This window comes from Papio anubis, chromosome 3 (genome assembly GCF_008728515.1).
Source record: "Papio anubis isolate 15944 chromosome 3, Panubis1.0, whole genome shotgun sequence".
NCBI lineage: Eukaryota > Metazoa > Chordata > Mammalia > Primates > Cercopithecidae > Papio > Papio anubis.
In genome coordinates, this window is record NC_044978.1 from 43,740,919 (window position 1) to 43,767,913 (window position 26,995).

Below are 26,995 nucleotides of genomic sequence, written 5' to 3' on the forward strand. Positions count from 1 at the left end.
TGAACAAAGGAAATGACAAATTTTTAATCAAAGTAAGCAATAATGACAGGTTTATTGAAAATTTCCAGTAGAGAAAACCCACTAGTTTTGGAATAAAAGTACTCAATGTACGAGAGCATAAGTGAATACAAAAGATTAACAGAAGGAAGATAAAACCAAACATAGTACAAAAAAATTTAAAAAGTTTGAAATGAATTCAAACTGGGATGTTCTTTAAATCTTCCAAATATTTAACAGAGGTACTAAGTTTGGCAAAAAATTCACCTGAAAATTAAAGCCTATTTCTGTACTGTAAACTCCGTAAAAACTGCTTATTAAATTCAAGCACTCCATATAACTGGTATTGAAACATGTAAGCAATTTCAGAATAGCAGGAATTATTCATTTGTTCTCACAGTTACATGAATTAACCAGCTGCAGAACTGCCTTTTGAAGAGCATGAGATAAAAGAATGCCAAAAGAGAGAGAAAAAAATGATAAAAATCTCTAAAAAATGGAAACACAGCAAAATTCAGATATCAGTTTGTTTCTTTAAAGCAACAAACTGAATTTTTACAGTATAGTCTACATTTGCAGTTGTCATTTCCCTCTTCCCCCCACCCACCTCAAATACTCCTAAATTCACTAGTCTAATCAATTCTTAACTTCCAAATACTCTGTACATACATATTTAGCAAAGAGCATATGCCTAGCATTATTCTGACAGCAAGTATGGTCAGTATACAATTTTAGAAAGGTTATTATGTATATCATCAAGACTAACCTTTACTTAAAACAAACAAACAAAACCATCGCTAAACAAATAGTTTTAAAATATTACGAAAACCCATGAAAAGAAGACTCAACATGGGCTCTAAACCTGATAAAACACGTTTCAGAACAACTATTAATGCTAAACTTCTGCCCAACGATGACCTTAAAGTGCCAAACACCAAAGAATCTCTTAGGACCATTTTCTAATAGACAATTTGTCCCTGGCTTGGCCATTTCTCCTTTAACTATACACAAAGTCCTGCTAAAAGTCTGCATTTTAGTTTGATTTTACAATAGAATGTTACGATGTAAACTAAACAGGTTCTTGATATCAACAGTATGTTACCAAGGTGGTTTTTTTTGTTTTGTTTTGTTGTTTAAATTTCTGAATCCAACAGTTGGTCACAGAGGTCAAGTATTATCAAGGCTCCTTTGTCAGTTCTCAATCGTGTCTGACTCATCCATCCTTCAAGTACATGCAAGGCTCAATAGTTTTCAAGAGGCAGATGCCTGGGGCCATTTAAGACACAGATGAAATAGGATTATGAGGTGAACCCATTTGAGTAAGAACTTTATCCAGCCACTGGAGGGGGCCGTGCAGATGTATCTCAATCCAGCAGGGGGTGCTAGTAACATCCTGGCGGTGGTATTCTGCTCCCCAGCCCTAGGAAAAACATACTGGAGGTCATTTAACTTGTTTTAACTCAGTGGTTAAACTTATTAAGTAAGAAGGGTTCACATAACCAAGACTCTGATTAAAGCTATGCATCTTTCCTCCCTGCCCCCCGCCGCCGGGGAGAAAAAAACACACATATACAAACACACATATAATTTGGCAGGCAATTTCAAAGGATGGATGTTAGCTCCCCAGGGTCCATCCATGGATTCCAATAAGAATTACCAGTCTTGAGGAATGAAGATTTTAAAATACATTATAAAGTTGTCTTAATAAAGGCACTGTAAAACTTTTATTTTAATTGCCCATTTCTGATAGTAATGTAATAGCTATTATTAAATTCTCATTTTATCAAGAAAATAAAACAAAAAAGCTATGCTAGACAGACTGACATTCAATTTCTTCCTTATTCGGCCACTGAATCAGCCTCCTATCAACACACAGCTCTTGATCTTTCAATCTCTAAGCAAAACGGGCAGGAGTACATTTAAGTATCCAAAAAGCTATTATTGACACCTAGCCATTGCCATGAATCAATACATTCTATCATTCATTTGTACAAGAAGGTAGCTTGTCAGAACTACTGCATTAAGACAGTAGAGTTCCACAGAATAAAGTCACTATGAAAAAGAGAAAAGTAACTGCTACTGCAAAGATCAAAAACTCACTGGTGGGGATGGACAATGATTAATCCTTTAGTCACTGTTTCATGAGGAGTATCAGAGAAGGTTGGGTTCCATTTATTTCTGCTACCTATCTACTCCAGTAGTTTTAAGAAATAGATCTGGGGCCAGGTGCGGTGGCTCACACCTGTAATCCCAGCACTTTGGGAGTCCGAGACGGGCAGATCACCTGAGGTCGGGAGCTCCAGACCAGCCTGGCCAACATGGTGAAACCCCATCTCTACTAAAAATATAAAAAGTAGCCAGGTGTGGTGGTGTATCCCTGTAATCCCCGCTACTTGGGAAGCTTAGGCATGAGAATCACTTGAATCCAGGAGGCGGAGGTTACCATGAGTCAAGATCACACCACTGCACTCCGGCCTGGGTGACAGAGCAAGACTCTGTCTTAAAAAAAAAAAAAAAGAAAGAAAGAAAGAAAAGGAAATGTATCCGAACATCAAAACTTGTATAAACTACATCTATATAGATATATGTATCTACATAGATGTACGTACACTTATGCGTTTGTAAATATAAACAAACTCCTAAATTTAATTTACAGGCTTATGTGCAGGTTTCCTCCATCAGATATCAACATCTTTGAAGGCAGGAATTTATCTTTACCTCCGATATATAGCATAACGACAGAAGGCAGAAGCTCTATAAATATGTGTTCAGCTGAGCTGACTTGGACTTTTCAGACATAGAGTTTAAAGTACAAATAATTTATAAAATATGTTTTATGTTAACATCCAAAAATGATCATTTTGAAAACAGCTCAAGATTGGCTACTGTTAGTAAAATGTTCTGTTATAATTTCTTTAAAATGTTGAGTGGGAGAGGATAAAGTGTGCAGTCCATATTAATAAAGAACAGTTCTGTAAAAACAGTGTGCACATTTTTTGTTGCTAATATATGATAAACAGTTTCTCTTTAACATTCAGCAGGATTTTAAAATATTATTTACCTTCGGCTCTCTAAATCCAACTTCCAGGCTAAGTTCATTATATCTTGTATAATTCTCCATTCTAATGCTTATCAGATTATAATTAAAGATATACTAGAGCATAAGGATCTTGATAATAGAGACTTTAGGTGCTTTTTCATCTTTGTATTACTTCTCTGAAATAGTGCTAAAATATCTGCTGAACGAATAAAATCTAATAAATTTTGAATGCATAACTTTGCATTATAAATACTTTTATTAGTGTAAAAGTTGTTTTTACTTGTGTAAAAGTAAATTATTAAAACTGTACAAAAGTAAAATAATGAACATTGATTGGATAAACAATAAGAAATGAGTTTCAGCAGGAAGCTAATTGGAACATTAAAGTCATAAATTCTCCTAGAGTGGTCCTTCAATAATAGACTCACTAAGGGACCTTAATAATAATTACCACAGTTCTCAACTCCATCCACCCCCATTTCAAAGATAATAAACATGAGAACCAGAGAAGAAATCTGCCTTAATCACACAGTTAAAATGGCAGAAAAAAACTGGAAACTGCACCTCGACTCTCAAGAGTTGTTCTTTCCTCCATACCAATAAAAACAATAAACGAAAACACTTCTGGCAGGTCACTGTTCTAATTTTAAAAACCATTTGAGCCAAATGCTAAGTCAAAAATTAAACAGCACATGTTAATAATGAATAAGATAGGTCTTTGTAGCCCCATATGTACATAGCATATAGGTCAACCTCTTCAAAGGGTAAAAAAAATTTTCTTAATACTAACAAGGTACCAGACTCAGCTACAAATAACTGTTGAGGTACACTGCAAAAAGGAAGCAAGCAAGCAAACAAACAAAAACAAACACTAAGGGAACACACTGAAAATCGAAGATGCTTTAAATAAGTAGGAAAAGTAATTATATTCAGGAAAAGGTATCTTTGATCTAAGGGATGATTAACAAGTAAGGCTCCAAAATTATCCTCAGTAATAAATACATTACAAAACAGGTTAAGCAACAAGTTTGGTGAGCTTCTGAACAGAAGACATAAAAGGTAATTGCCTCACTCAAATATATAATTAGTTCTGTTTCTCAAACTACAAGAGGATGAAACTTATTTTTGAGAATTCAGAGACAGGTCAGTTACTAGAATAAGTCACTGACTCATGAAATCTAATCAGACATTTAAGGTTTTTTAGATTTCAATGGCATCCTAAAAATTTTTATTTCTCAGAGGCAGAAGATGAGACAGCAAAAAGATCAATTATTATGAGCAATGTGTTTAACCTTCTCCCTCATCAAACCTTACAATGCAATCTTTGAGCTAAGGCATCTATTTATCTTGGGCAAGGGCCTTATTAACTTTTGAATTGTTAAGAAAATCATGAGGCTTACTGAAACCACTAAAAAAACCTGACCAAACACAATTTCCAATGTGATGAACTTTAATTTTTACAAAAAGATCACTTCCTTACTCTTGAAACAAAAACAAGCATTACCATCATAAAAGTACTAAAAACAAAGAACGAAAAGTAAGGAAGGTATGTTTACTCAACTGATCTTGTAAAACAACCATGTATTTAAATTATATTTTAAATATGTAACATAACATATTCTACTGGTAATACAATAGCTAAAGCGGTGCTATCTGAATAAGGAAAAGGCTATTAAAACCCACAGCTATTGATATTTAATACAAGTACTCCTATATTCCTATGATATTTTCCTAATAATTGACACTCTTGTTACAGTTTAAAAATGCCTAGATAATAAGTCAGCTAATATGAACATATTAGCAAGAAGATACAGATTCACATATTGCCAAAAAAAAAAAAAAAGCACAGCAAAAGTATATGAGACCCTAAATGGAGGAGTCAGAGTTCACTTACCTTCACAAAGCTCATACGTATAGTACACATTTTTGTAAGCTCATAGACTGTCTCAAATCCATGGTTCACAGACTGTGCCAATAACTGAGCAAATTCTTGGTTGTTAAAAATTTTCAGACTACACCCACTAGGGATCTTGCAAACAGTAGTAGGATGAAACCCATGATGGTAGTTGCAGTTCCGACTTTGCACAAAGATGCTACTGTCACTAAGGCATTCAGCATATACCTCCCCTCCAACATAATAAAGATGAACTCCTATGGGAAGACAAAGCATATAATTTAGTTATTATTAATTTTTATAGCTCAAAGGCACCTGTGCAGCTTCAACACAGAAACTTAAATTTACATGGATTTAAACTTTGGCTAGTTAGATAGCTATTCTCTAAGTCCTGTACAACAGGGGTCCCCAACCCCCGAGGCCATGGACCCGTATCAGTCCGTGGCCTGTTACACAGCAGGAGGTGAGTGAGCAAGCATTACAGCCCGAGCTCCACCTCCTGTCAGATCAGTGGCAGCATTAGATGCTCATAGAAGCATGAACCCTATTGTGAACTGTGCATGTGAGGGATCTAGGTTGCGTGCTCCTTATGAGAATCTAATGCCTGATGATCTGAGTGGAACAGTTTCATCCTGAAACTATCCCTTCCCCATCCCCTGTGGAAAAATTGTCTTCCATGAAATTGGTCCCTGGTGCCAAAAGATTGGGGATGGCTGATGTATGATTGATAAAATCTTAGTTAACTGTATTAGTTAACACAGTATCTAGGAGGTTTCTAGAAAAATAACAAAATGTTTAAAAAAATACTAATAGGCCAGGCACAGTGGTTCAGACGTGTAATCTCGGCACTTTGGGAAGCCAAGGTGGACAGATTGCTTGAGTTCAGGAGTTCAAGACTAGCCTGGGCAGCACGGCGAAACCCCATCTCCACCAAAAAAAAAAAAAAAAAAAAAAAGAAAGAAAGAAAAAAAAGAAAAAACATCAGCTAGGCACAGTGGTGCATGCCTGTAGTCCCAATTACACAGAGGCTGAGGTGGCAGGATTGCCTGAGGCAAGGAGGTCAAGGCTGCAGTGAGCTGTGATCAAGCCACTGCACTCCAGATTGGGTGACAGAGTGAGACCCTGTCTCAAATAACAACAACAACAACAACAAAATGAAGCGATTTCATTTTGGTAAGTAATTAATGTCCTACTTGGCCAGACATGGAAAGTATATTTTTACTCTAAAAATACAACATAATAAAACCTGGATGCTATGTATTTACTATAAAGCACTCTTGCATTTATTGTACAGCTAAGATGTTTGGAAAATTTTAGAAAGGGAAGAGAGGAGAAAGAGAAGAGAGGAACTGTAAAGTCACAGGTGGAAGAAGTATTGCCAAGAGCTGTAAGATATAAGATCCAGTAAAAAAACCATGAAAATGAAACTAGAAAAGTCGTACGGTGTATGTAAAATTAGATCTCACTAAACTATCACCTGCTCCGAACTTCTTCCTTTGAGACCCAGACTGCTTAAAGTGTAGCAAATTGGTCTTACCCTGCCTTTAAAAAAAGGAAAGTAGGGGTAAAAAACTCATTCTCACAAAGCCCCACACCACTGTGGGAGATGACTTTATATAGGTCCCCCAGCAGCGTTAGATCCTATGTGGGTTTAAATGATCCACCTTGTAGGTAACTCTGGTATGGCTTAGTCAAGGCTATACTGTGTCTCATAGAAAATGTTACATGTTGTGTTTATATGTATACACAACAGTTAGGATTTCTGTAACAATTAAATAGCTGCTGGAGCAGAAGCCCATTTGTTTGGCTTGATGTAGATAAAACAATTTAAGAGTGTGTGTGCTAATTTTTCCTGATAAAAATGACAAATTTTCATCCTGAAAAATCAGAAAGTAAATCAAAATATAAAGAGGTAGAAAATATTATCACTCTTTTAGTGACTCAGAGGCAATAATTATTAATAGTTTGATACACTGTATTTGGTTTTGGCTATCATTAAAATGTCTTTGCAAACATTTAAAATATCTGTATGATTGTATGAGTGTTTTTAAAATGATTTTCCCATTAGTGGAGCACTGGGCTGATAGCAATTTTCTGCTTTTATAGTAATGCCATGATAAATGTCTCTGGACAATTTTTGATAATATCCTTAGGAGAGATTCCTGGAAGTTAAATTATTGGATCGAAGGCTGCTGATTAACTCTGCCAAATGACTTTCCAGAATGCATCAATTTACACTGTCACCAGCAGTGTAGGAATGCTTTTCTCATTTCACCCGTGCCAGTACTGAATCTGCGTGTAGAGCAAAAATAAAATCTCCCTAATTTATAGTTGACAAATAATTGTTTAACTTGCCTGTGAGGCTGGATATGTTCTCAAAGTTTATCAGCCATCTGTGTTTCTCTTGTGAATTCACTGTTCATATTTCTTACCTATTTATCTCACTGGGGTCCTATTTTTACTTTTTTTTTATGAACTGTTCATGTAAGAAGGATATAAATACTTTCTTATTTGTTTCTCTGTTAGTCCTTTGTCTTTTATTTGTGACATATTTTTAGCCTACAGAAGTATGCAATCTCTTAGTCAAACCTTTTACAATCCTTTGTTGCTTTTTATGCTTAGAAAATTTCTACTTCTCTGATCAAGCATATTTTCTTCTAGCTTTTTAATTGTTTGCCTTTTGAAAAACATTCAACTCATTAATCTGTTTGCATATATAGTATGAGGTCAGGGTTTCTCTTTTCCAGCCTCACCCAAAAGTTAACTTGGTTTTGTAGAACCATTAGAAGACTCTACTGATTTGCTATGCTTCACTTAACATACATTATATTTTTATGTACAGAATAGTCTGAGTTTAACTCATTCTACAGTTTTGTCTACACACTGGTTTACTTATAGTTTTACAATGTTTTATTAACCCTAATGCCAATAATTTTTTTCTTTATTTTTCCATTTACAAAGTTAGCTAGCCTTACTTGCTTATTCTTCCAGGTAATATTCAGAATACATTTTCCAATTTTCAAAAAAATCACACTGTGATTCTGAAAAGAGTTGCTTTAACCTATAAGTTAAATTAGATGGAATTAATACGCTTAAAATGTTCTCACAATATTAAGCCTTCCCTTTAAGGAACACGGACTGCCTATTTATTCAAATTTTCCTTCTCTCAGTTAAATTTGGTTTCTTCATGTAATTCTCACATATTGCAGGTTCAGATTATTTCGAAGAAACTGATGTTTTCTGTGGCTATTGGGAAGGGGATTTCCCCTTTCATTATATTTTCTAACTGGTTATTACCAGATTAAAGGAAACTGACTTACATAATTTTTAAAAGATAGATTCTTTGGAGGTTTCTAGATAAATAATCATATCATTTGAATAGGCACAATGCCCAACCATAATACTGGCATGGATGAAGGGAGAAAGGCACTCATATATTTCTGGTAGGAATGCAAATTCCTTTTATGTATGTATGTATTTATTTATTTATTTTATTTTAATTAATTTATTTATTTTGAGACAGTCTCCCTCTGTCACCCAGGCTAGAGAGCAGTGACTTGATCTCAGCTCACGGCAACCTCCGCCTCCCAAATTCAAGTGATAACTTTTCCTCTGCCTCCCGAGTAGCTGGGATTAGAGGCATGTGCCACCACATCTGGCTAATTTCTATATTTTTAGTAGAGACCCGGTTTCACCATGTTGCCCAGGCTGGTCTCGAACTCCTGACCTCAACTGATCCACCTGCCTTAGCCTCCCAAAGTGCTGGAATTTCTTTTTGGAAAGTAATTGGGTGAAATATATCAACAGATTTTGATCTACTAATTTCACTTCAAGAATCTATTCTGAGAATATTGTCAATCACACATATCATCTACACATAATAATCTGGCCTTATTTCCATTATCTATAATTGTATATTTGAGTACACTATTCAGGGCATCTAGAACAATTTTAAATAACAGCATTCCAAGAATCCTTATTTTCTTAATAATGTTTTAGGAGGAAATGTCCCATAGTACAATTTTTTTTTTTTTTTTGCTACTTTGGGATAAGAGTCATCTTTAGAATTTAATGAAAAGTATGTCCTTTCCTCCCAAATGTATGCAAAATGTTGTTTATATACAATTTCAGAGGTTTACAGACCATAGAGAGATATCTATGTATGTTATGAACCTAGGTTCTAGCATTTCATTATTAAATTTATAGTCAGAGTTTTTTCCTTTAGTTATATAAGAAAGTATCTACCAATTCCTGATTTAAGAGTTGGAGTTTTCTTCCTGTCAGGATTAAATGTTACACTTTATCTTGAGTGCTTTTAAAGCATCTAATAAATAACCTTTTAATCTGGTCCACTGTTCTAAATTTCACAGGTCACTGTTTCATACTTTTACCCCGGAAATAATTTCAGATTTGTAGAAAAGTTTGAAAGGGAACACAGAAAAACAGAACAAAGAATACCCGTATAACCATTATCCAGATGCATCTACTGTGACAATTTACTCCATTTGCTTGATCGCTTGGGCCCTCTCTCCCCACTGCTGCTGCACACGCACCATGCATGTGTGTGTGTGTCTGTCTGTCTGTATGTATTGTAACACAGGTTTTAGGTAGATAGATGGTGAGTAGACAGGTATCTTTATATACTAATTTATTCCTGAACCACTTCCTTACTTAAGTATTTCCTAAGAATAGGGATAGTCTCTTATATAGCCATAGTATAGTTGGCAATGCTAATACATTTAACATTGGTCTAATCCACCATTCATATTTCAGTTTTGCCTGCTGACCTCAACAATGTCCTTTACAACATTAATATTTTTCTCCGGTTCAGTACAGGATCATATCCAGGGCTAGATACTGCATGCAGGTGTCATATCTCTTTAACTACTTTTAATCTGGAACATTTCCATACCTTTGTCTTTTGACACTGATATCTTGGAAAAATTAGTCCCCCTTCTTCACCCTTTTTAATAGAATGTTTTGAGTCTGTCTGATATTTCCTCAGGATTAGATTAGGATTTGCATTCTCAGCTGGAATCCTGCGTAGGTGATGTTATGGCCTTCTCAGGGTATGACATCTGAAGGTATATGATACCCATCTGTCTCTCATTGGTGATGATAATTTTGATCTCCCAGTCAAAACTGGGCATCCATCAATTATACAATTACAATTAAAATACAAATGATACAGTTTCTCCACTGTTTAGTTAATGTTTTTTATTCTCCCTCATACTAAAAGGCAGTTTGAGGGTAAACACTCTTAAGACCATGCAAATATACTAATTCTCATACACATTTTCTTTATATTTAGCATCCATTGATGATTCTTGCCTGATCATTACTATGATGGTTGCAAAATGATGATATTCGAACTTTAGCACTCACTCTGTATTTATCAACCAGCCTTCCCCATTCACTTATTTATCTATTTATTATGAGTATGGACTTACAAATTCATATTGTTTTTCAATGGTGTAAAATTCAATGCCATACTGAGGCCAGGCACAGTGGCTCACAACCTGTAACTCCAGAACTTTGGGAGGCCAAGGCAGGCTGATCATTTGAGGTTAGGAGTTCGAGACCAGCCTAGCCAATAAGGTAAAACTCAACGACTCTACTAAATATACAAAAATTAGCCGAGCATGGTGGTGCACACCTGTAATCTCCCAGTTACTGAGGAGGCTGAGACACAAGAATCACTCGAACCTGGGAGGTGGAGGTTGCAGTGAGCCAAGATCACACCACTGGACTCCAGCCTGGGTGACAGGGGGAGACTCCATTTCAAAAAAATATAAATAAATAAAATGAAGTAAAATTCATCACTGTAATTATTTTGGGGCTCAAATTGTCTGATAGTTGGCTCCTGAGGCATGCCCCATGATTTCCATCAGCATTTCTTTACTTTCTGCCATAACAAGATGCTCTAGGGTCCTCCTGTGCCTACCTATCCCAGCCTAGGGGTCAGCCATTTCTTCAAGGAGCCCTAGCTCCTTTTAGTGGGACATAGTATTAGTGATGATGATCTGAACACTAGACATGCTTATTGCTACTGGGTATGGAAGCTTCTGGGCCCTTTCAGCAGGCAGATCAGAAACCATACGCACGTAAAAACGCATATACATACGCATACACACGCACATATGTAATACATGAGAACATAAACATACATACACACACACACACATAAGTATTATTAAAATCAGAATTTTGCATTGATACCTCTATTCTCCTTCATAGGGTTTAGTTTTTGCTCCCCTCTGCATTTATATGTCTGCCTTCCACAGTGGAAACCCAGGCTCCCAACAATATCCACACATTTAGTCATTTGCTTCATCTTTACATATGAAAGTTTCAGAATGGTTTCACTCATACTGCTATGAAATAATCAAGTTTACTAAAAAGAATTTGGGATTTATTTGAAATCCTAACCCTACTCTATCTATTCCACTCAGCCTAGGCTGAGGATATGGACAGTTGTTCTTATATGGACAGTTGTTCAATTTGGTGTCCCTGTGAAGGTACATTCACTGCAGGGTTCTATTGTGCCACCTTGCACGATGTTTGTGCTAGAATCTAGTTCTGAAATATAATTAAGCAATTAATTTAATTTGCTTTTAATTTTAGGTTGTAATTCATTTTTTAACAGCCAATTTATTCTGTAGCAAAATATCATACAGAATAGTGTCTTAAAATGGCAAATCATAATTTCAAGTAATTAATTTCAATATTATGAGAGTTGATCGACCACAAAAATCACTGACTGCAAGAGCTTCCAGATAGCAGAAACTGGAAAAATATTTACAAACTGCAGCAAGTGAACATTACCTGGTCTTTGCTACACTAGTTTGTTACAGGAATGATTTTAAGTCAGCTCTGGAGGAACAGGGATACAACAGATAAACATCCGAAAGAGGTTAAAGCAAAAACTCACCTTTTCCAATATGCCGCCTGGTGTTTTCAATAGTGGAATTCCGGTTAACATTGGAGAGCAGCCCAAGGCAGAAACGGTTCTTATTGTTGGAAGGATCAGTGAAACCATCCACCAACACACTTGTGGAGGAGGCATGGAAAGCTTCACCCACACGATTGTTGAGCTCATAGTAGACAATAGAGCACCAGTGTTTTGGTTCCTCATAAGCAACTGCCTGAACATCTATAGGAAAGAAAACATTATATCAACCAAGGTTAGTGCCTCAGGCTCTCAAAAACTGAAACCGTGTGGTTGAATTGGCTTAGGATCATGGAATGAAGACATTGGAAAAGCAATTGCTATTATAATGTATACAGTTTTTCTATGATGTTTAAAGCAGGTACTTCTTAACTAAATATGACATTCTCCTTACTCTAATTGGAGAAAATTGGAAAACCATTTTCTCCAGTTACTATCAGATAACCAAAACACCAGCTAAGGAAGCACAGCAAAAACTTTTGTTGAATATTAACAATATGCTAATTGCTTTGTAATATGCAGAAATGGAAATCGCCCCTACCACAGACTTTGGCTCACCATCTAAAGAAACACAACAAGTGACAAGTGAAAAAATAAGTGGGAAGAGAACAATAGAAGATAGGAAATATGCCAAAGGTATTGGCATAAAAATGAATTACTTTTGGCAAGGCTAAGTATGCCTATGCTTATTCAAAGCAATGAAAATCAGTTTCTAATTATTGATAAAAAGTTACTTTACCTCATATTAAGTTGCCAATAACTATCACAGCTACAGTGTTGCTCCAGTTCTCAAACTCAGGAAGAAATCTTGCCAGCTGGCCATTCTTACAGAATGAATCATATCTTTCTCATCCAGATTTCATGCTAACTTCCTTATATTTGCTTTAAGTCATGCAGAGCAGGTGTGTTTTGTCTCTCCATTCCCAGAATGGGCCAACAATGGAAATTACCCAACTTTACTGACAGGATGCAGCTTGTTAAGTCAAATCTCTTAAGACTAACAAATCTCCAAACAGAACATGGTTCTAAACATTTGCAACTAAAAGGCTTTAAAGATGAATTCCTTCTGTAGTAAAACCTCTAGTACCACTGCTTTAGAGATTCCAGGAATACAAACCATATATTTCCAGCATACCAATAATATAATGATCTGAGGTTTTGAAGTCTTGGGTGTACAATAATAAGAGAAAGAAAAGAAAGAAAGTCCACATCAGAAGCCCAGACTATAACTGCTACGGGAGAAACACCTCTGTGTTCTTAACATCAAATTCCACAAATACTAAAATGGACTTTTAGAAATTGGTAAAAAACAAAACAAAACAAAAACAACAACACACACCACACACACACAAGAAGAAAAAAAAAAAACCAAGGAAAATACTCATTAAAAAACCCACACGTAAGTTAGCTGCTTTATATATGTAAGTAGTTAGCTAAAAACATACACTATCTTCCCTGCTTGCTAAGCAACTCTACCACGTCAATTTGCCATAATCCAAAGAGCAAAACTTTAGTGATTTAAAAGTGCCAAATCTTAAAGCAGACTGCAACATTATTAACAGAAGGCTTTTATCAGCTATCAGGATACTTCAAAATACTATTCATCTAGGTCAGAGGTTGATACATTTTTTCTGTGAAAGGCCAGAAAGATTTCGTGGGCTGTATAATCTTTATCACAACTATCCAGTTCTCCCCTTGTAACACAGAAGCAGTCATAGACAATATGTAATGAATGAATACAGCTGTGGCCCGATAACGCTTTATTCACAAAAACAGATAGCAGGCCGAACTGGCCTGTGGGCTGTAGTTTGTTGATCCCTGCTCTAGGAAAATCACCAAAGGTTAAAAAGAAGTAAAAAAAAAAAAAAAAAAAAAGGCAGGGAAGAAAAAAAATGGCCAACATTCCTTCCTCGTGAAAATATTGACTATAAACTATAAAGAAAAAAAATATTTAAAGCTATTTAAATGAAAAAAATCTTAAAGCAATTTAAAGATCTGTTTCCTGAAATCAGACATTTTGGGTTTAGCAATAATAGTTACTGGGTCCACATGCTCCTAATAGTGTGGTACTGTGCCTATTCTCCCCTGGTATCCTGGTCTCCAAATATAAATTCCACAGATGTGTGAAATAAGGGTTATTTCCCCCAACTAGAGTGTTCATTGACAAAGAATTATGTTTGATAAGATGTTTAAGAGATAATCAGGAACCATAAAACACAGAGGTAATAAAAAAGATTTAAAAATCATATTGATTAAAACGGTGTACATTCCAATTGATGACACTGTATATCCAAGAAAGGTCCTTTGAGTTCATCACCAATTTTTTTTTTTTTTTTTTTTTTTGGGTGGGGGGGACTGAGTTTTACTCTTGTTGCCCAGGCTGGAGTGTAACGGTGTGATCTCGGCTCACTGCAACCTCTGCCTCCTGGGTTCACGTGATTCTCCTGCCTCAGCCTCCCAAGTAGCTAGGACAACAGGCACCCGCCACCACACCCAGCTAATTTTTGTGTCTGTAGTAGAGATAGGGTTTCACCATGTTGGCCAGGCTGGTCTCAAACTCCTGACCTCAGGTGATCCACCTGCCTCAGCCTCTCAAAGTGCTAGGGATTACAGGCGTGAGCCACCACACCCAGCCTTCATCACCAATTTTTAAATCGATGTTTAGAGCAGTTTTACATTCACAGAAAAATTGAGTATATGATAGAGTGATTTTCCATATGTCCCCCACCCCCACACCTTCCTAGCCTCCCCCATTATTAATATCCCCCACCAGAGTGGCACATTTGTTGTAACTGATGAACCAACATTCATGCTACAGACCTACACCCGAAGTCTACAGTTTACATCAGGGTTCACTTACAGTGGTGTACATCCTATGGGTTTGGATAAATGTATAATGACAGGCAGTTACCACTGTATAATGTATCATAGAGACAAAATCAATTTTAAGTACTTAAAAATATAAGCAACTCCTATTTTAATAAGTATCTCCTATTTTAATAAAAAAGCACTAAGAATGAAGTAAGACATACCTAGTAACCAAACTGCACTTTAACTTCAATTTGCATAAACATTATATAAACTGCATGACCCATGCCATGTGTTGAGTGCAGCAGTGAAGCACTTTCCTTCATGAGACGTTACTTAGGAACAGTTTTATTTGCTAGTGTGGCTGTGGATTCTAACAGATTCTCAGAGAGTCTACCAAACTCATTTACCTGAGTTCTCTGCTCACTTAAGTCTATGCCACTTGCCTATGCAGGGCTGGAAGAGTGACGGTGTCCTCCACCCTGTCACTGCTAAGGACAATACAGTGCTGGAATCAAAGACCCGCCTGTTACTAGAGGGGGAAGAAATTTTCATTTCTGCCTGCAAGTTCTTCAGGCTGAGAAGGGGAAAAACTTGTGCCTCAATTTCTTTCAGTAACAAAGTTAGAAACAAACAGCAAGAAAGAAATTCTATTAGTTTGTTCCAGTTGTAGTTACAGACATAAAAGGGCTGAAAAATAGATGGGGTTTATGAGTATCTATCCTAATTACAGAAGAAGGCCTTTGGACAGCCCAGTTATACCAACTTCCAACTTTGGAAATCACCAGTGAAAACTCTACTTTAGTTCTGTTATACTTATGGTTTCTAAATACCATTTTGTTCATTTAAAAATACTCTTTTTGGCTAGGTGTGGTGGCTCACGCCTATAATCACATCACTTTGGGAGGCCAAGGTGGGCGGATCACCTGAGGTCAGGAGTTCATGACCAGCCTGGCCAACATGGTGAAACCCCATCTCTACTAAAAATACAAAAATTAGCTGGGTGTGGTGGTGTGCACCTGTAATCCCAGCAACTCAGGAGGCTGAGGCAGGAGAATCACTTGAACCCAGAGGTGGAGGTTGCAGTGAGCCAAGATTGCGCCATTACACTCCAGCCTGAGTGACCTGAACAAAACTCCATCTCAAAAAAAAAAAAAAAAAATTCATCATCAGTTAAAAATGATTAAGTATTAAAGATCTAAACAGATAACTGCAAAATTATTCTCAGGTCTTCATTAGTTAAGTCAGTATATTTTTGTTCTTTAAATGAAAGACTTACTTGTTATCCAGGAATTCTACTGAGCTTCTCTTATCATTGGGCTCTGTTTTTCTCAAATAGCTCTCTTTTTAAAGACTAACAACAATTTGTGAGAGAAACAAACTTTAGACTCTAAGAAAGGGAACAGGTAGCAATCAGTTTTACCTCCTCTGTTGATTTCTGAGGGCAGGGGAGGCGCCATCATGTTTGTGTCCATCGGCTGGGAGCCATCCTGGGTCATGGGGTCTTCAGGAGGCAGGTAAGCAGGTGGGGGCGTATCAGCTACGAAGTTTTTAAAGAAGTTATTTCTTAACCCTTAGTAAACATACACGCTCAAAACACATATCCTCTTCTGTACTGAAATTCTTAAGAGATCAAGTTGCCATTTCAATCTCCCCATTAAAAGACTAACAGCTACAGGCACTGGCCTTGATGTACAATTTCTGAAAAGTATTAACCATGCCACAATCATACACATTTTTGTCAAAATTCAGTGGGAGGAAAAGTATTATACTATATGCCAGTTCTAGAAGCTGTTTGCCTATCCAGGATCATGCTTTTTAAAAGCAGTCAGAAGAGTATTTTAAGCATACTTTAATATAATCTGCTTTGAGAGAACCTCTGCATTTCAGTTTCACTGGTAGATGGAAAACCTCTGCAAGCTTCAATGGACTTCTTAAGAAAAGGAGCTTCAGGGTCTTTTGCATTAAATCTCTAGACTTTTAGAAAATTTACCAACTGAGTTTCATTACAGCCTACTGATTTGAACTGTTAATTTTCCAGGACTTTAGGGAATCTGTTAGGACCACATTCTCCCTACCCATTTAAATGATCACTAGCTTTAAAACCTCTAGCAACAGAGTAATAGAAAATGAATCAGTTTGTCACAGCTATCTTCTATTTCAGAATTTACATATATGTTTCTTCTGGTAAATAAGAGGCAAACATGATTTTTTAATTTAAACAAAGAACACTAACACAAGTCTTGCATTTTCTTAATATAAAACAAAGGGTATAGGCTTCTCACAAATAATCCTCTTCCATCCAAAAGCAAGTTCCTCACTAGCTATCACGAGACCGTCTAGCATACGTGACAGTCTTGGAGACAAAATTTTACCTGAGGGAATCGCGAATGCTTGGATAAGTAATTGAGACCACTCAGAGCAACTGTCAAATACACGTAACTCATGCTGTTCCTTCAGAAAGCCCCAGTGATTTCCAAGACTCACTCTCCAGCTGAATCATAACCCAGTAACTTCACATCCAGCTGCTAACAAGTAACGACTCATAGTACTGAGACAGGACCACTGGGATCTTCTCTGGATGCTTCTTTTGCCCTTTCTCCAGCTTCTTTTAATTCAGCCTCTTCCCTGCTGCTGTAAGCCTGACTCGGCTTTATCTCAAGCCAGGAACAAAGACAAAGAGCCTCCTCTGAGCCCAAGTCAATGAATTTCTGCCAAGAAGCTGATGAAAATTTCATTGGCAACCTGTGGCATCAGCACAACCAAGAGGGACCCGATAATTCTTGATACTATTCTACTATTCCTACAAACACCTCCTCCCGTCCCTTGCAACTGTTTTCCATATTTCTGTTACTTGGCCTGTGCCTTAATCTCTGACATCTAGGGACAAAGTGTAAATTCAAGCAATAACCTTTAATTCAATCTTGTGGCCACTCTGGGCTGCCGTCACTGCTCAAAAGTCTTCTGAAATGTATCTCTTCGCCACTAACCTGCCCATCATACAGGTTAGTGGTGAGGGGGAAGGGAGTGAGGTAGACGGGAAGTCACCAGTTACTTTAATTTTTAAACTAGTCTATCTCCCAACTCTCATCCCAAACAGCTTTGGAGTGAAAACCAGACAAAGCAATGTGAAATAAACAAGATTTAAATAAAAGAAAGTAATAAATACATAAATAAAAGGAAGCAATATAAATGTGGACTACTTTTCAATTTTTGAAGGCCTAGCACTGATGCTGAATTCAAATTTACTTAAAAACATTTCAAGGAGCCCAATAAATACACTTGCCCAGTCCTTTTCCCTTCCAAAAACATTAATAGATATTAAGTATATTTTTGTTTAGGGTATCCTTCTTAAGGTCTACTGGCAAGAAATTTGCCACTCTTTTTTTTTTTTTTTGGAGATGCTTGCTCATTAACCTGCAACTTCAAAATATATAACGTCCTTATTAATCATGTATTTTGATAACTATTACACCATCAGTTATGTCTAAAAAAAGAGGATAATTGTTTTTTGTCTTTGCTAAGTTGAACAAGCAGATGGTTTCCAGTACTTCTGTCGTAATTCCTTTGTTGTTAAAGTATACATTTCTTGGGATTACATCATCATTTAAATGAATTTAATTAAGTAGGGGGTGGGATCATCCCTCAGGAAATACTTTTTCTGAGGTTGCACTTACAACAGGAATTTTTTCCATGTATGAAAACGATGCTAATTGAACTTGTGCTCTCATAACAGCAAATGTGTGTAACACACTATTTTTCTTTTTATCAAGAGTAAAGACTGTAACAATTATGCCACTCCCAGAAGGATGCAGCTGTTTCAAAACCTTTTAAAAAACAAGGGAAAAATATAGCTTATTCAAGCATCTGTGCCTGACAAATATAAAATAAGACATTTGCTTACTTGGCTATGTCGTCTCCTTTCTCCAAAAGTTGTATCCTAAAAGTGCGAGAGCACTATGTCATATACCGGTACTGAAAACCTCCCTCCACTGCAGGTTGACCCAGTTTTTCCATGACACTGTGATAACACTGATGTGACCACAGAACATCACTGAACATTCCAACCTACCTGGCATCTGGAAAGGACTTCCTGGGTCTGAGCTGGTGGGAGAGTGAGGGTAGGTGCTGCTGCTGCTCCCAGGAGAGTTTGGGTAACTGCTATTGGGAGAATGAGGAAACGGGTGGCTGTTGGGTTGCTGGAAAGAATCTGGAAAAGTGGCGTTGAGTGGCATGTGAGGCTCATTTTGTCCTAAGTTACGGAACTGAGCTAAGAGGCTGTGCTGAGGATTATATTCGCTGTGTCTTGGAACCAGCACAGGAGGAAGTACTAGAAAAAGGAAGGGAAAAAAGAGAAGGACAAAAATGAGAATGATGATCTATAATTACATCACAATAAAGTAAAACATAATCTGTAAGCAACAACAAATTATCTGTTCCATGCCCTGCTGCCAACTCAAAAGCATCATTCAAATGAAAAGCTATTTTACCCTCAAGAACAAATGCAGGAACAAATACAATGCCTTTAGAATCACTGATGACCTACGCCTGAGATTTGCAGTATTCACAAATTGCCCAAGGAAAGTTGGCAAAATACAATCTTTTAGGTTACAAATGTTAAGGTTCTCTCATTCTTAATTTTTTCATTCACTAAAAACCAAAGCATAATCGTTTATCACCATTGACACTTATACTTCACAGCCCCAGCTGGTAAGACTTCACATTTGAGTTAATGCTTATTGAATGATATGAATTATTCACCACAAGTGTTTTAAGCTGACACACTAGTTCACTTTAACACAAAAAAAGCAGCATAGTAAATAGAGCTGAAGAGGTAAAATCAGTGAACTGTAGAAAACTCAAATGCCATGAAGATAATTATACAAAATATGAGGCGTTTTGTGGGACAGAATTTATCTTGAATCCTGTCCTAGGAGTCACACTTTATGAACATCTTTTCTCTAAGGATCTTACCCACTTTTCAAGAATCCTTACCACCACCTGTGAGGTCAAGAAAGAAATAGGTCATACAATTCACATTTTGCCAACTGAAAACTCAAGGTACAAAGGTGGCCCAACAGGCAGGCACCTGTTGAGAAGCAAAGAAAACAACTCCTGTCACTCCTAAATGCTCTATATTAGGAACCTAAGCAGTTAATAATTGGCATGGTCATCAACCTCCAGAAACCTCCTGAAGCAAAGCCACTATAAATATAATTATCCTAGAAAGGCAGGGCTGGCTAACAGTCAGTTACAGAGCCCAGCCAGATCCTAGGGTTAGATCCTAAGTTTCCCTACCGGGGTCACCAGATGGATGCTCTAACAAAGGCCTTTGCAATCCCTCCAGCTCCCGTGGCCTCAGCTGCAAAGAGAAAAGCAACCCATTTTATAAACTGCATGAGAGGAGAGATTTAAAACTTATGATTATTGTTGGTTGTTAGGAATCTCCCCAAAGAAACAATATTTGGTGGCAATAGGAATTTAGCAGACTTTTGAGGGCTTTCCAGGGAATCTATGCATAATTTATATAATTTCTACAGTAAAAAGTGCTCTTAACACTTGGATTATCACTTTTTTATGAACTGAACATTGCTTTTTAGATAAAAATAGGTATTTTAAAAAGTATTAAAATTTCTCATGTGCTACATTTTATACTCCTACATAATCCCATAGCATCAGATTTGTTATTTCCCTATTTGATCCTTTAGGAACAAATCTTTTGAGTATATAATAAATGTATTTTCTTTTTAGTACAGTGATGGAATCTTCCCAAACCAAACCATTAAAAGCATAATTTCTTCTTCTACCTTTCAATAGTCATCTGAACTATAAAATGCTTTTGTTTTGTTGAAGAAACATTCCTGATAAGGGATCCCCAATGCCAATAAAAATTTATATTCCCGAACAGTCCAATTCCTTTCAATTACCTTTTCAACGATAAACGTTCCCTTTTCTTTTAGCTGCTGTGACTTGAGCTTGCCTTTTTTTTGAGGCCGAGTCTGTCCATCACCAGGCTGGAGTGCGGTGGCCGGATCTCTGCTCACTGCAAGCTCCATGCCTCGAGGTTCTACGCCATTCTCCTGGCTCAGCCTCCCCGAGTAGCTGGGACTACGAAGGCTCCACCACCTCGCCCGGCTGAGTTTTTTTGTACTTTTTAGTAGAGAGCCGGGGTTTCCGTGATGTATGGGATGGTCGATCTCCTGACCTTGTGATCCGCCCGTCTCGGCCTCCCAAAGTGCTAGGATTACAGGCTTGAGCCACCGCGCCCGGCCTTGAGCTTGCCTTTTACAGGCATCTAGCTATGGTCTCAATTACGATTTTTACCCGTAAAAGGGGTAAACATTGGCCCCTAAACCCCTCCCCACAAATGCAGCACCATACAGCAACTAGAATCAATCTGTCATGTCCTCTATCCTTCAGAGGACCCCTCCCTCCCAAAACACACTCACAGAGTCCATTAAGGTTGGTGCAAAAATAATTGTGCTTTTTGCATTTAATGGCAAAGACTGCAGTAACTTTGCACTACCCTAACACTTAGTGGAGCATCTGTTTTAGCAGTTCCTGTTTCCTAACAGTTTTAGAACTGGAGACTTACTTGTTCCTACTACTTGCAGATGGGGGTTGTCAGGGAGGAAGAACTAGCCTTTGCAATGGCCACAGCAAAGGGCAATGTATTTCTGCTCCCCAAGTTGATAATCTGCATACGTGTTCCTCAAAATGTGAGATTCATCCAATGTTGTGTGTGTAGCATCTTGTTATGTGTATAAACTACCATTTATTTGATGATACAATTTTGTCTTCTGCTGATAAATACTTGGGTTGGGGAAAAGAAAAACAACCCAATGCTTGGGTTGTTTCCAGCTTGAGGAAGTTATAAAAACTTCTATGAACTTTAAAAAATGTAACTTATTTTGAAATAATTTCAAACTTACAGAAAACTGCAAGAGTACAAAGAACACTCAAATATCCTTTACCCAGATTCACCAATTTTTAACATCTTGCCACATTAACTTACTCATTCTCTCTCCTCCCTTCCCCGGCCCCAGAACACAAATACACTTCTGAATTATCTGAGAGCAGGTAACATACATATCCCTTTTTCCTAAAGCATTTCAGAGTAACTCCCAAAAGGAACATTAACTTACATATACACATTTGTTATCAAACTTGGGAAATTTAACATTGCTGATTTTATCTAATATAAAATCATATTCCAACTCTGTCAACTGTCTCAACCATGTCCTATGTAGCAACTTCCTGATACAGGACCTAAGGTAGAATCACACATTGTACTTTGTTGTCATTATTTCTTTAGTCTCCTGTAATCTAGAATAGTTCTTCAGCATCTTTTTTCCTTCCTGCTTTCATGCTACTGACATTTTTGAATACAGGCAGTTATTTTACAGACTGTTTCTCAATTTGGGTCCCTCCAATGCTTCACCGTGATTAAACTCTCAGATTTTTGGTTAGACTACGAGGTAAGTGGTATTATTCCCTTCTCAGTTCATACACACAAAAGCACACGATGTGTCTGCCTGTTTGAGTTTTAATCCTGATCCCTTGGTTAAGGTATTGTGCATTTCTTCCACTGCAGACAGTTACTGTCTTTCCTTTTGTAATTAATAAGTAGTGAGACACTAGACTGTGTAAATATCCTGTTCCTCATCAAGCTTTATTCCCTATATTTAGCATCCATTTTGCTTGAATAAATTTTTGCTATAATGGTTGTGAACTGGTGAATTTTAACTCCATTATTCCTTAATTATTAGTCAGAATTCTAATATGAGGACGTGCTTTTCTATCTCGTGTCTATATACCTATATATAATAGTCATCAGTATGGCTTCATGGATTCTTAATCAATGAGCTATAATCTATAACTGTCTTTATTTTGATGGTGATATTGTCTTAGATTTGGCCATTGGATGCCTGTTCAAGCTAGTCCTTGTGCCTTTGTAACATGTTCCAATTATTTGAATATTTCTTAATTTCTGGAACAAGACATTCCAGGCTTATCTCTTACCTTCCCTTTCCACCAGTCTAGCAATCTCTGGTTCCCTTTAGTGAGGAATAGTATTTAGAAACCAAAATCTGGGATGTGGCTGTGTTCTGTGTGTCTACTGGAGCCACACTGATTCTAAGCCGTGTGTGTGTGCGTGTGTGTTAGAAATTGGGTTATGCTGTTACATTCAAGTGTAAGCCAACTCCACAGCGTTTTCATTTGCCTTTCTCTATTTCCTATCTGTATGTCCTTACTTCAACAGTGAGAACCTTGGCTACCAACATCAAAGTATTTATGAATGTGCTTAATTCTACAATACACTGAAAAAGTTTCAGAAATTATAAAATAAACCTACTAAGTTTTGGGTTTATTTTAATTTTTTTTTTTTTTTTTTTGGTATACAAAGTACTTGGATTCATTCAAATTCATTTAAAATCTACTTGGATTCATCCCCCTCTTCAGTGTTATTTTATTATTTTGAAATTTTATTCAATTTCTCCCTTTCACAGTTAGTTTATCTGAATACATCTGTTGCTGTTTGCACTTAGTTTTAGGAATTTCCCTCTCTCATTCTTGTTGACTTAATTTTACTTTGTAAATACAGACAATATTAACATGATTTGAAAGTCAAAACAATACACTCCCTACCCTGTCCCTTCTTACTTAGTCCTCCAATTTTAACGTCCTCATAGGGTCACCAATTTCCTTTTCTGGTTTATCCTGTGTTTCTTCTTGAAAAAAGCAAGCAGATAAATGGATGCTTTCTTATTTCGTCTTCACTGCTAAAAAGAAAGGTAGCCTGCTATACATGCTCTTTTGCACTTTGCTTTTTTCACCTATATAAGAGAAATAACTTTCTATTAGTGCACAGAGGTCTTCCTCATGTGGTTTGACAGATAATAACACCAAAGTTCATTTAACAATCTCCCATATCTGGCCATTTAGGTATTGCACAGTATTTTGCCATAAAATGTAATACTGCAATGACTGTGCATATATATGGTAGCATTGTCAAAGGTGTATCTTCAGGGCACATTCCTAGATGTGGAAATGCTGGGTGAATGGGTAAATGCATATATAACTTTGTTATTGTCAAGCACCCCTTCCCAATGGTTGCACCATTTTGCACTGTCACACAGGAGTGCCTTTTTCCCACATCTTCCAGAATAGTCTGTCAAGCTTTTGAATCCTGACAACCTGATAGGTGAGAAATGGCATTTTGGTGTAATTTTAATTTACATTTCTCTTATAAAGAAAGTTGATCATCTTTTCATGTATTTCAGAAAGTGCTTTTCCATCTTTTTCTGTGAACTGCTGACTTATGCCTTTTGCCCATTTTTGGTATTTTCACCCTTCATTAAAAACAACATACTAGAGATACTAGCCTGTGATATACGTTGTGGATATTTTACGATTATCATTTGTCTTTTCACTTTGCTTATGTATATTTTTTGGTAGTCACATTTATCAACATTTTATTTTATTGTATATGGATTTCTGAGTCCTAGAAAGTCTTCTCCTATACCCAGGTTATAAGGAGGAATTCATCCATGCATACTTCTAGTGCATATAAAGTTTCATAATTTATTCAGATCTGTGATCCCTTTGGAGTTTAGTTTTATTTGTGGTATGAGGAATGGATCTAATTTTATCTTTCCCCAAATGGTTAGACAGTTAACCCCAACACCATTCATTAAAAGCCCATCTTTCACCCAGTGATTGCAGTTGCCACTTAAAAAAAAAAAAAAGTTCCATAAATGTTTGAGTCTACTTTCAGACATTTAATTCCACTACATTTCATCCTGTTCTAGTCTGTGCCCCAGTACCACTCTATTTTAATTATAAAGGCTTTATAGAGATTTTAATAGCTGATAGGGCCAGCCCCTCTCACAGTTCTTCCTTTTCAGTGTTTTGTTTGCATGCTTAAGCTTTCCATATGACTTCAGTTATGACCTTGTTTACTTCCAGAAAAAAAAAGTTATTAACACTTTTATTGAGGTCACATTATATTCATAAATTAAGATTAATATCTTGATGATACTGAAATGCCCTTCTGAAGATGTAGGAAGATCTGTTCAAGCCTACTTTTGTGTTCTACAAGTACTGTCTGTATTAGTTGCTAGCACTGCTGTACACAATACCACAGACTGGTGGCTTAAACAACAGAAATTTGTTTTCTCACTGTTGCTGTGAAGGCTGGAAATCCAAAATCAAAGTGTTGGCAGGTTGGTTTCCCTGAGGCTTCTCTTCTTGGCTTGCAGACAGCTGCCTTCTCAGGGTGTACTCACACAGTCTTTTCTCCTGATGTCTCTGCATGTTTCATCCCTCTTATAAAGACCCCAGCCAGACTGCATTACGGCCCATGCCCACAGTCTCATTTTAATTTAATTACCTCTTTTAAAGGCCCTATCTCCAAAAACAGTCATATTCTATGGTGTTTGGGGTTAGGGCTTCAATATATCAATTTTGGGGCACGCAACTCAGCTCCTAACACTACATACAGGATTTGTACATTTCTTGTTAAATTTATCAAGTTGTTGCTACTTTCAATGAGATTAAATGAGGCTTCTTCTCCAATGTATCTTCTAGCTGGTAATTACTACCACATGGTCCACAGCAGCACTTACAAAAACTTTCTTTTGTTTTTTTTTAAAACAACTTTATTATTATTTTTAGAGCTGGGGTCTTGCTATGTTGCCCAGGCCAGAGTGCTGTGGCTATTCACAGGCATGATCATAGAGCAATTCAGCCTCTAACTCCTGGGTTCAAGCGATCCTCCTGACTCAGCCTCCTGAGCAGCTAGGACTACAGGTGCCCACCACCATGCACAGTTAATTTTTATTTTTTGTAGAGACAAGGTCTTGCTATGTTACCCAGGCTGGTCTCAAACTCCTAGTCTCACGCTATCCTCCTGCCTCAGCACCTCAAAGCACTGGGATTACAGGCATGAGCCACCACACCCACACCGGAGACTGTATAAGTAGGGTGTCTGTAAGTTCTGGCTTGCCTGGGACAGTCCCAATTTGTACCTGTTGTCCAATTAGTAATTAGTAATAGGTGACTCTTGTCAATTTCAAGCCTCCTGGCTTGGACAATAAATGTTCACACTAACTATAAGCAATGACTAATTAAATTCAGGAAAGTAAAGAGATAGGTCTGGAACAGCTGCCAGCCCTAGAAAGAAGTATTAATGTAGCAGAGAGGAGACACATGGAAGTTAGTCAGGCTGGGTTAAGCCTACACACACGTGCTGCTCTAAAATAACAAGGCCCAGGCCTCTCTTCCTGTGTGGAATCCTGAAGGACAATGCTGTGGGGTTCTCTCCCAGATGTCTCACTCTACCCCCACTTCATGCTCCTTTCATTTCAGCAAGATTTCAGTAAAGAATAATTAAAATATGTTTTCTATTAGGAGAAAAGGAAAGAAGAAACACTCAATTATTCATGCTTAAGCACACTTTCTTTGTGCAATTCTCATTTCTTGGGTGAGAGATTTACCAGCCTAAAGAATAAGGATTTGCAAACTGTAGGCCCAAATCAGGTCACCAATAGGAAGGGAGAGAGGGTGAGCAATGTTTCCCTCTGACTTGTTCTATGTCTCGGACTGTTCCTATTTTATGGAAAACAAATATGGGAACATAGACTTTTCTGGGGAACCATTTTCTTAGTGCACTAAGGTGACCCTGCTTGGTAACTTCAAAATATGGCTAAAGTGTGGGACTTCCCTCTTTAAGGGCTGCTCCTATTGGTTAATTTGAATAAGAATCTGCTTTCAAAGAGGAGTCCAACGTTAAAACATCATTCTTTGTACACGTGAATTTCTTCTGAGTTATTTAAAAATCAGACCATGTATGGCCTTCTTGTATCCTAGGAGCTCTAACCCTAGTAAAAACCCAGATCGTGTTTCCCACCCCAACCCCTCAAATGTATTCTGAAAAAAGGCCCCTAGGTGATTTCACTAATCCTCTCCACCCATTTGAAAATCTCTAATTGTGTTATATCTTTAAAAGGCTGAAGCTATCTTCTTTTCCTGATCTATTTTCCTTTTATCTCAGGGGAAAAAAATCTTCAGATTTCTGCCTTTTCTCAGTGACATTAATTCTGCTTTTCAAACTGTGCATCTCTGTTAAAAATAAAATCCCTTTTCCAGTCAACAGGGAAACCCAACTAAGAATGTTTCAGGAAGCAAAAGTTTCAGAGATATTTGTGATTCTGCTATTACACTCAGCTTTTCTGCGTTGCTAAGGTACAAGGAAAAGAATGAAAAAGAACAGTTAAAATTGTAGAGAGGAGCTGAGCTCTGGAAA

The 26,995-nt window shown here is 37.1% G+C and overlaps 1 protein-coding gene across 5 annotated transcripts in view; it reads right to left on the reverse strand.

Annotated features, from left to right (window-relative positions):
* Nucleotides 1–20: 20 nt before the first annotated feature.
* SMAD1 (SMAD family member 1) overlaps nucleotides 21–26,995 on the reverse strand; it is a 76,267-nt gene continuing 49,292 nt past the window's right edge. For all 5 annotated transcript variants that reach the window (XM_003899235.3, XM_003899236.4, XM_009207647.4 and 2 more), the window contains 5 exons: nucleotides 18,761–19,018; nucleotides 16,112–16,228; nucleotides 11,863–12,084; nucleotides 4,932–5,188; nucleotides 21–1,417 (listed from right to left, as the gene is read on the reverse strand). In XM_003899235.3, coding sequence (XP_003899284.1) covers nucleotides 1,274–1,417; nucleotides 4,932–5,188; nucleotides 11,863–12,084; nucleotides 16,112–16,228; nucleotides 18,761–19,018 — 998 coding nt within the window. In that variant the 3' untranslated portion in view covers nucleotides 21–1,273. The remainder of the gene's footprint in view (nucleotides 1,418–4,931; nucleotides 5,189–11,862; nucleotides 12,085–16,111; nucleotides 16,229–18,760; nucleotides 19,019–26,995) is intronic.